The sequence below is a fragment of the Pteronotus mesoamericanus genome, unplaced genomic scaffold, assembly GCF_021234165.1.
Source record: "Pteronotus mesoamericanus isolate MK-2021 breed Mesoamerican mustached bat unplaced genomic scaffold, CSHL_Meso_final contig_27, whole genome shotgun sequence".
NCBI lineage: Eukaryota > Metazoa > Chordata > Mammalia > Chiroptera > Mormoopidae > Pteronotus > Pteronotus mesoamericanus.
The window spans coordinates 7374648-7387199 of NW_026555115.1; the positions used below are offsets into that span (position 1 = coordinate 7374648).

The 12552-nt window shown below is 51.2% G+C and overlaps 2 protein-coding genes across 3 annotated transcripts in view; one reads left to right on the forward strand and one right to left on the reverse strand.

Moving 5' to 3' along the window:
* The first annotated feature begins 315 nt into the window (after positions 1-315).
* Positions 316-7435, forward strand: TMEM37 (transmembrane protein 37). 2 transcript variants are annotated; one of them, XM_054574938.1, is made up of 2 exons: positions 316-386; positions 5620-7435. In XM_054574938.1, exons 1-2 carry the CDS (start codon positions 366-368, stop codon positions 6190-6192), a joined length of 594 nt encoding a protein of 197 aa, XP_054430913.1. In that variant the 5' UTR covers positions 316-365; the 3' UTR covers positions 6193-7435. The 2 variants fall into 2 exon arrangements, with proteins under 2 accessions (XP_054430913.1, XP_054430914.1); XM_054574939.1 differs by lacking the exon at positions 316-386 and adding an exon at positions 4948-4986.
* A 1168-nt stretch (positions 7436-8603) lies between these two features.
* The window catches only part of SCTR (secretin receptor), a 71328-nt gene continuing 67379 nt past the window's right edge, over positions 8604-12552 (reverse strand). Inside the window, 2 exon segments of the mRNA XM_054574920.1 lie at positions 8604-8774; positions 9858-9899. Coding sequence (XP_054430895.1) covers positions 8604-8774; positions 9858-9899 — 213 coding nt within the window.

The window sequence follows — 12552 nt, forward strand, 5'->3', positions numbered from 1 at the left end:
TCAATCCTCCTCCCTACGACCCGGGGGTCTTACCCCTGCGGGCCGGGTGCTAGCACCTTCTCCGCGAGCCCCGCCTTCCCCCACGTGCCCGCCCCTCCTACCCACCCCCAGAGTGGGGGGGCCCTCTGGGCTGCCCTGCTGACTCAGCGTAAACTGAGCCGCGGAGGGTGGCGGTGGGGGCCGGCTGAGCCCGCCCCGGGTTAATCTCTTGGTTTTGAAAGCAGCTTCCCTTCCCCGCCCTCCGACCGGCCCCGCGGCCTCCCAGCTCCGCCCCCGGGGAGAAGTCCCTGGACCGGCGCCGGCGTCCGTAGGCGACGCCGAGCGGCTGCAGGGAGCGAGTCCGAGCAGCGGAGCCCCGGTGCAGCATGACTGCTATAGCCGTGCAGGTAGCCCCGGGATCCCCAGAGGGCCGGCGTCAGCCTCACCCATGGGGGAGGAAAGAGGATTCGCCCCGCGAGCCAGTTCCAGCCACCGGCGGTGGCTGGGAGAGTAGTGCCCTGCCTTGTGGACCCAGACAGCAAGCTGGCGGGGCCCGAGGATGGTGGGCGGGAAGCGACTGGGGGTGGGGGTGCGTCCGCCCCCGCCTCTGCTCGCGGCTCTGTCAGCCCCCGAAGCTCCCAAACTTATTTTTCTCCTTCTCGGAGTCACCAGTGCCCATCGGTTAGGTTCACCAAAGAGGTCCCTCCCTTTTAAAAAGGAGGTGCGTTTGGGGTGAAGCGTGGATAGAATCCATTTGCAAAGTGAGGATTGCCTCATGTGACCTGAGGATGCGTCTTTGGGGGGTCAGAACTTCTTTAGATAGAGGCTGGAAAGACCATCTCCCCTTCCCCAAAATGCGTTCAGGAGTTTTGAGACGGGGATGGGCTCGCTGGGGCGCTCGGACGCCTCAAAGAAAAGGGCCTACTGAGGGGAGCGGCCTTCATCTCCGAAGTTTTGTTTTCTTCTTTGGGTGGTGCAAGATATTTGTATTGCCTGAGAATCCACCCATTCCTTCCACCTCTCTCCGGAGAGCAGCTGTCTCTAGGGAGGTCAGCAGGTGGCGAGACGCTACCCTGCGCGCGCGCTTCTTTGGCGCGAAGGCGGCCCACCAGCTGGTCTTCACAAGAGTCCAGCAGCTGGGCTGTCCTGACGATTAGAGGCTCCCAGACTTTGCATGCAGGTACTCAAACTCCCACAACACTGACTCAAGTAGGTACCTCTGTGCTCATTTTATAGATAAGGTAACTGAAATTTGCAGGGTAGGAACCTGACCATACGGCAGCTAAGCGACAGAATCGAGATTCAAAACCAGGATTTGTTGTTTCCAAATCTCACCCATACTTTCTTCCTTTCCCTGAAAATAACCCCCACCCACAGGCTATCCCCCAAACGCCTTCTAACCGGGGACCAGAACGCGATGCAGCAAGTTCCTCCTCTTTGTTCTGGGGAAGAATCTTTTGTCAACCAGGCAGCCTCCCGGGACAGGCCTGGAGAAGAGGACAGGCAGTGAGGAGACTGAGACTGGGTTGTGGTTTTTCCCTTTGAGGAGCTGACTGTCCTTTAGGAGAGAGAGACTTGAAAACAATGATTTAGGAGAGGTATCAGGAAGTGAGTGCTAAATTAAGAGGTGCAAAAACTGCAGGAGGGATTGGAGGTGGGGGTGCTTTGTACTGGTCTAGGAGGGGCAGGAAGACTGGTAGCAAGGAAGACCCAGACAGTAGTGGAGGAAGACAGTGGAAGGGGCAGTGGGGAGATGAGGTAAAGCCCAGTAGCTCTTCCCTGAAGTAGGACACAGGCTACCCTGCGAGGGAGTGTGCTGCTGCTTAGGAAGGAGTGCTTAACCAAGGTGCCAGGAACTGTTCTCAGCACTTGGAGGGATAACTCATTTCAGCCCCACAACCACCATAGGAGGGAGGTACTGTTATCTCCATTTACAGGTGAGGAAAGAGAAAGAGGATAAGCTAGCTCCTGGGACTCCATGACCAGCACACTGGGGTGGCTCCAGTGATGGTGGCAGTCCAACTCTTTAGTATAGCTGTACCCAATCTTTTTGGCACCAGGAACCAGTTTCGTCGAAGACAATTTTTCCAGAGCTGGGTGGCAGGTGGGGGGAAGGATATGGTTTGGGGATGATTCAAGTGAATTACATTCAAGCTCATCTCCTGCTTGGTTCCTAACAGGCCCTGACTGTACCTTCTGCAATCAGGTGGCTGGGGACTCCTACTAGGAAGCTATTGAAATTTCTAGCTAATGATGATGAGGGTCTGGCCTGGGACGGGGCAGAGTGGGTAGTGGAGGTGGGGGAGGGGGCAATGATACGGGGGCTGTGTTGGAGATATGGAGAAAGAGTAGTGAGTAGCTCCAAGTGCCTACTTGGATGTTGAGGGGAGCAGATCGAATCCTGAATTATAGGGAAAGATAAGATTTTGCTGTGGGACTCAAAGGCCCAGGAGTGTCAAGTGACACTGTTCTATAGGTCAGAAGAAATTCACTGGGCTTACAGGTAAAAAAAAGGGAAATGTTTGCCTTATTTGCCCATTTTCAGTGGAGACTGAAAGCTGTGAGTTGCCCAAGGTCATACAACTGGGAGCTCACAGGTCAAGGGCAGATCTCATCTGCCCTCACCTCCTCTTATCCATTGGACCTCCACTGACCAGGCTGCTTCCAGCTGCCCAGCAGGACAGGGCTTCAGGCTCTGGATCACTAGTGCAGGTGCCGGAAAGCCGGGTGGTTAGGAATGAAGACTCCAATGTGCATTATTATTGTTACTGATATTAGCAGCTCTGGTGATGTGGGAGCTGCTCAGGTGCCGGGTACGTTTGTATACCTGATCTCATTTAATACATGGGAGTTTTATTGGTGGTCAGAGAGTTCACCAGAGCCCTGCTTTGTAGTGGGAGGGAGAAAATGAACTGACATCACCTGTTTTCTCTCTCTGATCTTGGTGTGATATCTGAGAGCCTAGAGAGTAAAGTCCTGTCTGTGCTCAGGACAGGTGGGGCTGAGAGAGGGACAGGCCGTGCCTGTTCTCCAGATAGTATGAAGTCTAGGGTCAGAAGGTTTCTGGGTCCTGTATTTCTTGTGACTTGTTCTCTGTATCTGGGACTCTCCCATCCTAGGACCTTATCAACCTCTAGGATGTTGTCACTTTGCCAGGTGCCTTTATGGCTACTGCTTTTCTGCAGGAGTCACAACAAGGGCCAAAGAGGTTAAGAAACCACCCAAGGACAAATACCTTTAATGGTTTGTAGACACAAAGGTTTCAAAGTTTCCTTGGTTCGTTCCTTAGCAGTAGAGCCATTTTTTTTTTCTAATGCTTTCCTGTACAGACTCCTAGATTCTCATCATCTCCAGCAGGTAACAGAGATCTACTGAAGCTGGAGTAGGGAAGGGGCCCAGAGCCAGCTTCCCCTGCCTACTGCCCTGCTTCAGCACATGGAATCCCCTCTAGGAAACAAGGGGACAATTTGAGAACCACAGCCCAGACTCCTGCCTGGGAGCCCTTCCCAGTGCCCAAGACTGCCTTTGTCTCCAGATTTGAGTTGAGGTCCTGACCCCTTGGGTATCTATCTTTTTGTACCTCTAATCCTTTTCCTCACCAGTAATATTGAACCCTTAACACCGAGGGTCTATACTTGGAAGGCCACAGTTGGTGTTTAATGGCTGAATGCATCTCATCCTCTGCATAATATGCAGTTGTCTGGGCAGCTGTAACAGGCTTTATTGTGATTTAGGAGGGTGATATTGGGCAAGTCTCCTGATCTCTGCATAAGTTTTCCTTTTTGCATAACGCCCCCACCCCCACCTTCCTAGCCATCAAGGAGCTTCCTACTCTACCAACCTCACAGGTTTAAGAGTAAAATAGGACCTATGCAGGAGCACAGAGAGTAAATGAGGTCCTTATTCATGTATTCCTGGGACTGAAATTAGCAGTAGCTCCTGCTCACCTCTGTGAGTTAGCAGCCAGCCTGATGTTCTTGCTAGGGCTCTGACCACAGGACTTTCCCAGGAATGTGGCTTTGCTTTGTGTCCCTCACTGAGAGGTATGCCCTGGTCTTGCCTCCTTTTGCACCTGGTATAGGGTGTATTCCATAGACCCTGTCAAGTTTCCCAGCATTGCTTTCATGCATGGGCTGTCTCGTTTTGCTTACCTCCCCAAATTATGTGGAACCTGGGTTGCTTCCGCATATACCAGTTGGGAGGAGGACTTTGGTTTAAAGGGAGCTTCAGATGGAGGTGGCAGTTATTGCAAACTTAACTGTCCATTTATCCCATTGCTCTTCTTGCACACCATTGAATGCCAGGTCAAACACTGTGCCAAGCATCTTAACAGTGTCTTAACAGGAGGCCCTGCCGTCTTGGAGAGCACAGTCTCTGAGTGAGATAGATAATAATTTGTAATACAAATCAGAAGGGAATAGATAACTTGTGATCAGAACAGTGAAGAAAGCAGATGGAGAAAATGACAGGAGGGGACCCAGTTTGGGTTGTGTAAGCAGAAAAGATGAGATGTCTCTGACATTTCAGCTGAGACATGAAGAATGGAGAAATGGGGACACCTGGAGAAGAGCCCTTCAGGTGGAGGGGCCAAAAGGTCTGAGGGAAGAAAGTTCTAGGCTTGTCCTAAGCATGGAAGGATGGCTGCTGCGTCTGCCTGAGGTGGCCAGGGAGAACACTGGGGGATGAAGTGGGAGAAGGAGACAGGGAGTATCTTCAGCGCTTGTGCGTTGGATAAGGAGTTTTATTCAGAAGTATTTCTTTTGCTTTCTAGGATGGTGGTTGGGAATGGCACCTGGGTGATGTCCGAGTGCTGCGAAATAAGGGACAATTCACTGGACACCTGGCTCAGCTTACCAGAAGAGACGGGGCTGGGGCAGGGGTCCAGTGCTGAAACCAGAGGCTGAAGAAGCGCCTCAGTGGCTCCCGACCCCTCCCATCAAGAAGCTGCTAGCACAGAAAGTCTGGTTGCCAAGTTCTGGGAGGAGCTGAGCAAGACTGAAGGGCAAGGTGCAAACATCACTGTCAGTACTAAGGAAAACAAGTTAATAAAACGGAGGCCTGGACAGAGTGTGGAAAGCGTAGAACCAGCTGGGTGGGGATTAGGACACAAATGGACTTGTACTGGGGAAACTCTAGGGAGAGAGGGAAATGACCATGTATTATGTTCCAGTGATTTTTACAACCCTCACAGACTTTCAGGCAGTTTTCTTGTTTTGCTTATAGAGAAACCCAGGCTGGCTGCAAGCTTTGGGTCAGAGTAGCCAGGCCAGAAAGGCTTTCTGAATTCAGAGGGGCCTTGGATTTACCAGTGAATAGAATTTAGATTTCTTACTCATGAAGATCATCAAAGAAAGTTCAGAGAACCCTTCAGGTCTAGTGAATAACTTGACAATGTTTATAGGTCTTGAATGGAGAACAGGGAACAGGTAGAATGGGGGAAGGATTCCCCAAGGAAGTCTATGCTGAAAGGTAAGGAGGAGCTGGAGAGGGAGCTATGATTAAAGGCCATATTCCAGACTTCGAATATACAGAAAACATGACTGTGGGAAGGTGGAAAGCATGTTCAGGGTCATCCCTGCGTGGGTTGGAGAGGCTGTGGTGGGGCTGTTTCTGACATGCCACCTCTGTGATGTCTTCCAGGCCCAGAGGCTGCTGGGCCAAAGGAGGCCCCACCGGTCCTTCTTTGAATCCTTCATCCGGACCCTCATCATCATGTGTGCTGCTCTAGCTGTGGTCCTGTCCTCTGTCTCCATCTGTGATGGCCACTGGCTCCTGGCTGAGGACCGCCTCTTTGGACTATGGCACTTCTGCACCAACTCCAACCATACTGGGACACACTGCCTCAGAGACCTGAGTCAGGCCGGCATACCAGGGCTGGCTGTGGGCATGGTCCTGGCCCGCAGTGTGGGCACCTTGGCTGTGGTGGCTGCCATTTTTGGCCTGGAGCTCCTCATGGTGTCCCAGGTGTGTGAGGACCTCCACTCACTGCGCAAGTGGGCCCTGGGCTCCGTCCTCCTCCTCATCTCGTTTGTCCTCTCCTCTGGGGGGCTCCTGAGCTTTGTGATCCTCCTCAGGAACCAGGTCACGCTCACTGGCTTTACCCTGATGTTCTGGTGCCAGTTCATTGCCTCCTTCCTCTTCTTCTTGAATGCCATCAGTGGCCTTCACATCAACAGCATCGCCCATCCCTGGGGCCAACTAAGGAAACTTTAGGGCCAACTCTCTAAGGACATCTCGTTCTACAAGCAAGTGCGGCCAGGATGGGACTTTTCCAATACATGACCTCTGGTGGGGGTAGGAGTGGGACAGTGACCTTGAAACTGCTGACTCTTACCCAATAACCTTTGGGTGGGCAGCCAGAAATGGCCCAGGGGCATTTGGCCAAGGCCAGAGGCCAGGAAGATGCCTCAGTTTCACCAGCTTCACAGGCTTAGTGAAGTTGTTAGGTTGTACAATAGATTGTAGAACACGTTTTAAAATCCTCTTCTGAATCTTGCTTCCCAGGACAGGGATAGATTTGGAAGCAGCTCTGGTAACTGGTGCCTGGACCGGCGGCACAGCCAAGTGCTGTTCACACCTGTTTTATGGCTCTCGGGGTTGCAAAGAGTGGATCATTCTTCCAACTAAGGATGTCCCATCAGTGCCTAGGGCTCTCTTTTACCAACTCAGAGGACCTTTGTGCATGTTTCCCTGGTTTAGCATTGGTTACACGAGGGAGGCTGAGTGCAGGATTCCCTCAGAATTTCTTGCATGTGGTAGGTTTTCAAACGTTACTTGATGCAACCCCTGCCCTTTGGGGAACCCCATAATCCCTGCCTAAGCCCAGCTTCCAGCAGCTGGCTGTCTCCTCTGGGGACTCTGCCTGTGAGAATCCTGCCTGAACTCTTTGAGAAGAGTTTTTGAGTAAGTCTTCCAGAAAAACGCACCTGATTCTAATGCACAGCCCTCCCTGAGGCGAGTGTGTGTCCATCTTTGGTGAGGATCAGACAGCCTCAGGGTACCAGTTTTGATCCCAGAACACATCCAAAGAGCACATGTCTGGACCTGCTGGACCTTGGGTAATGATTCATAAACATCCTAAAGATGAGTACATGTGAAGGGAACCAGGAACCTGTAAAGATTTCCATCCTTGGCAGCAGATGAGTGTTTTTGTGCATTAAACTGCCCCCTTTCCAGTCCATTTTTGGCCTCAGCCCATTTTATTCCACACTAGTCCCTTCTTGTTCTCCTACTTAATGAATTCTGGCCTTCCCTGGTTCATACTGGCTGCCACTGATAGTATGAATTTTTGGTCACTGCAGTTCCCATTCTTGCGCTAGGCTGGGTGCCTATACCTACCTCTTGTGATTTTTTTTCTTAAACTTTTATTTCAAAATGCGCAGTCTGTGGAGGAGGCTCAAGAGAGGTGTGGACCAAGTGGTGTTTTGGAGAGTGGAACTCATCAACCCTATAGACCGGGTCATTAGCCTTGGACCTGAGCACCTGGCCTTCTCACCAGGAGCAGCTTATAAGGTGCAAAGCGTGGCCTCCTTGTCTCTGCAGTGGGAGTTGCAAAGGCTAGAGCCACCCAAGGCCAGGACTTGAGCTGGACCCACTCACCGACAAGATGCTCTTTCCTCCCCAGTGGTGTCTGGAGCGGGGAGGGCGGCAGTTGGTGGCCCACCCTCGTCTTTCCAGAATGCGTTTGCCTGGGCAATGATAGTTTTTGTTTTATAAAAGGATTCAGATATCAAGTCCTCTAACCCTCACAAGGCTGATGGGGAAGGAATGTTAGTATTCAAGGGAACTGAGGTTCAGAGAGGAAAGGGTGAGACTAAAATTCCCAATGGGATGGGGAGACAGGCCCTGGTAAAACAGACAAAGCCTTGGAACATGGAGATTTGAGACCAAAAGGCTGGACTGGACTTCTGCCACTTCCTTCCCTAGTTGTTTGGGCAAGTCACAGGGCCTTGGTGAACCTGTTTCTCTCTTACCAGATGGTATCATGCCCCAGCTCCTCCCGCTATACCTGCCTTGGGGGCTATGGGTAACTGAAGGGCCAGTAACAACAGAAGGATGCTTTGGACCGTGCTAGGGTTACTAAGAGGGAGCTGGGCGTCCTGGGGCTCTCCTGGCCTCCACTGGGACTTGATCAGATTAATTCAGTAGTTGTCTTGAAGGCTCTAGGATGAGAGCTGCTGGATAGCCAGGTTGCAGTGAGGCATGGAGAGTGTCCTTGATTTCTCATGTTTCCTGGGCTTCTAAGTTTACCCCTGAACACTGGAGCAGGGGATCAGGGAAGCCCTCCACCCCTTCCAGAAAGGAGTAGGTGAGCATCCCCCCTCACCTGTGTCTCAAGGGCAAAAAGACTGACAAATACAGACCAAATCTCATCCCAGTTACCATTTCTCTTCCTTCTAAGACCCCTGAACTGCTCTTCTCTCCCCCCCCTACCCCATGGTGCCCCACGTTCCTTCTGAGTTCTGAGGAAGTCTCACCGTCCAACCCAAGGCTTGGAGAAAAGGTTATTAGTCACAGGGGAAAGCATACGATGTCTGTGAGGAATATGGACTGTCTCCAAGCAGTGTCCTGTCCTCTCAAGACCCTGCTTGGCTTATGTCCATAGGTGACCCTGCCCAAGCCTCTCAGATGATGCTGGCCCTGCAGGTGCCTGGGCTCGGCTCCGAAGGGCTGGCCTTGGTGCTGTGGGTGAGGCCGCTGGTGCCGTTGCTGAAGGAGTCGCTGAAGGCCACGGGGCACAGTAGGAACTCAGGCAGGTGCCACTGCCGCCACTTCTTCTGAACCTCCAGCTGTACCTGGCCCCGGAAACCAGCCATCAGCCCAGGAGGGGAGACAGGAAGGACCGGGGGCCCAGACCCGTGCTCGCTACACTGGTGCCTCTGCACAGGCCCTGCCACTCTTGCCCAGTAGTCATGCCTTCCCATCTCCTGCAGGTCACTCAGGTTGATCAATTCTAGCCCCAATGCCCAACAGGTATCGAGAGTCTCCTTCCCTGGGTACGTTCACCTGCAATCTCCCTACGTATGTCCTGAAGAAGGAGCTTGTGGTTACACACTCCAGAGCTCCAAAATCCAAGTCATCCCATGGGACAACAGGGTACATTCCCAGGAAGCCACCCTAGCTCAGAGCTAATCTGAGGGCCAGGGAGCTGCTCTTTGGAAATTTCCTTCATGAATGCCAGCTCTAGCAGCAACACCTTTGAGGCTAGGCTCGATGACTCATTTTTGGAAAATATCAGAAGTTGTTCCCATTCAAGTGTGGCAAAGCAGATATATGATCAGCAGTCACAGAAAGGCTTTACTTTTGTGCAAGCTGTGTTCAAGTAATGATCACACAGCTTCAGTGTGCCAGGAACCTCATGTTCTGACCCAAAAGCTGGGCAAGGGCTGAGGCCTTAAAGTAAGTGTGCAGCCGCCAAAGGAATTTGTTCATGTGGGGTTCTCTTAAGTTGGCAGAAAAGTTACCTGAGTCACTCATTTTACAGATGGGAAGACTGAGACCCAGAGAGGGGCAGTGACAGATCACCTGTCCAGCAGGTGGAGAGCAATCAGGAGCTGAGTTCAGGTTGGGGTGCATGTACTTTCTTCCACTTCCTGACCTTCCCAAGGATAAGAACCACCTCTAGTGCTTGATCAAAGCATTTGTGGGCTCCAGCCCAGACCATTTTTGCTGAATTAGAAATGGGGGCGGGCAGCAGTTGTTTTGCCAAGCCCTCCAAGGGAGCTCACTTTATGGGACTCCTAGAAGTCAGGCTCAAGTCAGGACACACCAGCACCCCTTGCCCATACCCTACCACCCTTCCCAGGCAGCTCCCTCTGAACCCAAATCCAGTGACTGGGGAGCTCCTCCAGGCATTAGGGTAACCCAAGTACACTCACCTCCCCATTGAGGAAGCAGTAGAGGACAGCCACCACCAGGCCCTGCAGAGGGAAGGGGTGGCATTAGCGTAGGTGCTCCAGCACCAGCCTCCCTCCTCCAACTTCCTCCCAGTGCTACAATCACCAGCACCAGACTCACTCCCCACTACCCCCAGGAAGTGTTCCAGAGCCTCCTCATACTTCTCACCTCAGGAGGGACTGGGGCTGCCTCTTCTGGGCCCCCACAGTGTCCCTGGCCATGCTGGCATCATCCAGCACAACCAGCTCCTTGGGGGCAAAGACAGGGTCCCTTTCATTTCGTATCCTCAGTGTCTAGCATAGACCTTGCACCCAAGGCTGCTAACTAGGGCTGTGGGAAAGGCAAGTCTCCTGAATTAGTTAGGTGGGCCACCTGGAAGCAGGAAGTGGTAGCACCTGAAGCACCCCCCGCCCCCGCCCCGTCAACTGGGGCCAGTCCATGTGAGGTCCTGAGCCCTAAGAGGGTTCATTTTCAAGATAAGCTGGACCTTTCAACCAGAACTGCCATCTTTCAGTAATTCACCAAAATGACTAATGAAGGGAAAGAGGAGAAGCATCCATTATATATTCTCTAGGCCTTTTAAAGAACATGGAGTTTTTTCTTTGGCCACATGCATGCGAATCTACAGGAAAGGTGACATTGTAGGCATCAAGGCAGGGGCACTGCTCAAAAAGGAAAGCCCTGTGTTTGTTCCCATGGCAACATGAGGAGTCTACAATGTCACCCAGCAAGAGGCAAACATTGTGAACAAATATGTTGAGGGCAAGATTCTTGATAAGAGAGTTAATGTATGTATTGAGCATGTTAAGAGTTCTAAGAGCTGAGATAGCTTCCCAAAATGTATGAAGGAATATGATTAAAAAAAAAACAAAACCAGAAGGCAACAAAAAAGAAAGATACCTAGATTGAACTGAAGCACCAGCTTGCCCCACCCAGAGAAGCACACTGTGTGAGAACCAATGGGAAAGAAGCTGGGGCAGCTGAAGCCCATTCTCTATGAATTCATGGCATGATAAGTGTAAAAAAACAAAAGACCTCTGCACTGATAAAAAGTGTTTCTTTTAATTGAATAGAAGGGTGGTATCTCCTTCCCCAAAGATATATTTAAAGAAAAGAAAAAAACTGAAATCTGAAGATATTAAACATGGACAGCTATTCAAGTGAAAAATAAATGTGTGACTGTGTGGTCAGAACGAAGCCTGTGTGCATGTCCTGGCCTGCCAGCCATGGGGGTGATTTCCCTGCTTAACAGGCGGGTGAGTGCATTTCCCTGGTCCGGGGCCTCCTGGCTATATCCACTTTGTGCTCCCTGATGTGGTGAGGGTCTGTGCCTATCAGGACCCTCCCTCCCTGGTATCTGGAGCTCCTGCTTTCCCCATGGTGTCCCTGGGATCTTGGCATGGAGCTCTGCCTGGGTAGGGGTTACAGCCTGGGATGCAGGATTTGAGATTAAGAGGCCAGCATAGAACCATGAGCTGTGAGCAAGGTCTCTGCAGTGCAAATACCCTACTCACCTCCTCAGGGACCCACCTCCGGCCAGCCTGCTCTTCCTTACAGTTGCCTAGTTGTCACAGCTCTGACCTCAGTGGTCCAATCCCTCTTCCCTAGACCCATCCAGCTTTCCCCTTAGCTACTTACTACATTGGAAAGGACCCAAAGATCAACAAACCAGCCTCTCTATAGTGGGCTTAATATACACAACTGCTCAAGGGTATTGGCATTTATCAAGGCTTAGTGACAAAACTAGCAGGACTTGCTTTAGAATTTTAGGCATCAATGAATACTGCCTAGAATGGAGAGAATTTTGGTGGGTAGGGTGGTGAGCACTTATTCAAAGCAGTGATTTCCAAATTTTGCTGCACCTTAGAATCACCTGAAGGCTTTGCCCATATTTCACTCCGTACCCCAAATCTGAATGTCTGGAGGTGGGAGCATCAGCAGTTTTGAAAGATCCCCAGGAGGTTTGGATGGGCATCACTTATGAGAACCACTGTCAGAGGCATGAAAGGGAGGCTTTGAAATAAAACAGCTTTGAGCATAGTTTGGCCTACATATGTGTGGGCTTCTGGGTCCCAGATGCTTCATTTAATCCTTGCCAAAGCTCTAGGTAGATGGGAGGATCCCCTTTACAGGTGAGTGAACTGAGTCACAGGGGTTTAGGCTGGACTAGGGCTCTGTGTGTGCCTGGTTTAGAGTTGAAGGTCAGGCTGTTGGCAGATGCTGCTGCCCATCTCACCGGGCCCAGGGTTGCCTGGCCTTGCCTGTCTGGGTCTCAAGGATCCAGGGACACATTTTCACTATTCAGGCAAGGGCAGGAGCCCTGGGTGAGGAGAAGTTAAATGTGCTCCAGATATATATATGGCAGTCCTCACACAGCCAGCAACTTTGAGAAATTCTACCATGACATGGGGAATTGTTCATGGTGGGCAATATAAAGAATTAAACAAGCAGGAATCAAAACCACACATCATGATCCCAATTCTATCTGCCCGCGGGTACATCTGTGCATGTCTTCCTGAACAGAAGAGACACAGAAGTAAACACACCAACATCTTAGCAGAGGTTATTTCTGGGTCCTGAGATTATGAATGAATTTTTCTCTCTTAATTTTTCCTTAAATCCAAATTTCCTTCAATAGGCAAGTTTTATTTCTACAATTAGAAAGAGCTTAGTTTT

Coding starts and splice junctions, on each gene's coding strand:
- TMEM37 (XM_054574938.1), top strand. CDS start 366: ATGACTGCTATAGCCGTGCAG. Junction 387..5,619: donor TGACTGCTATAGCCGTGCAG/GTAGCCCCGGGA, acceptor GATGTCTTCCAG/GCCCAGAGGCTGCTGGGCCA.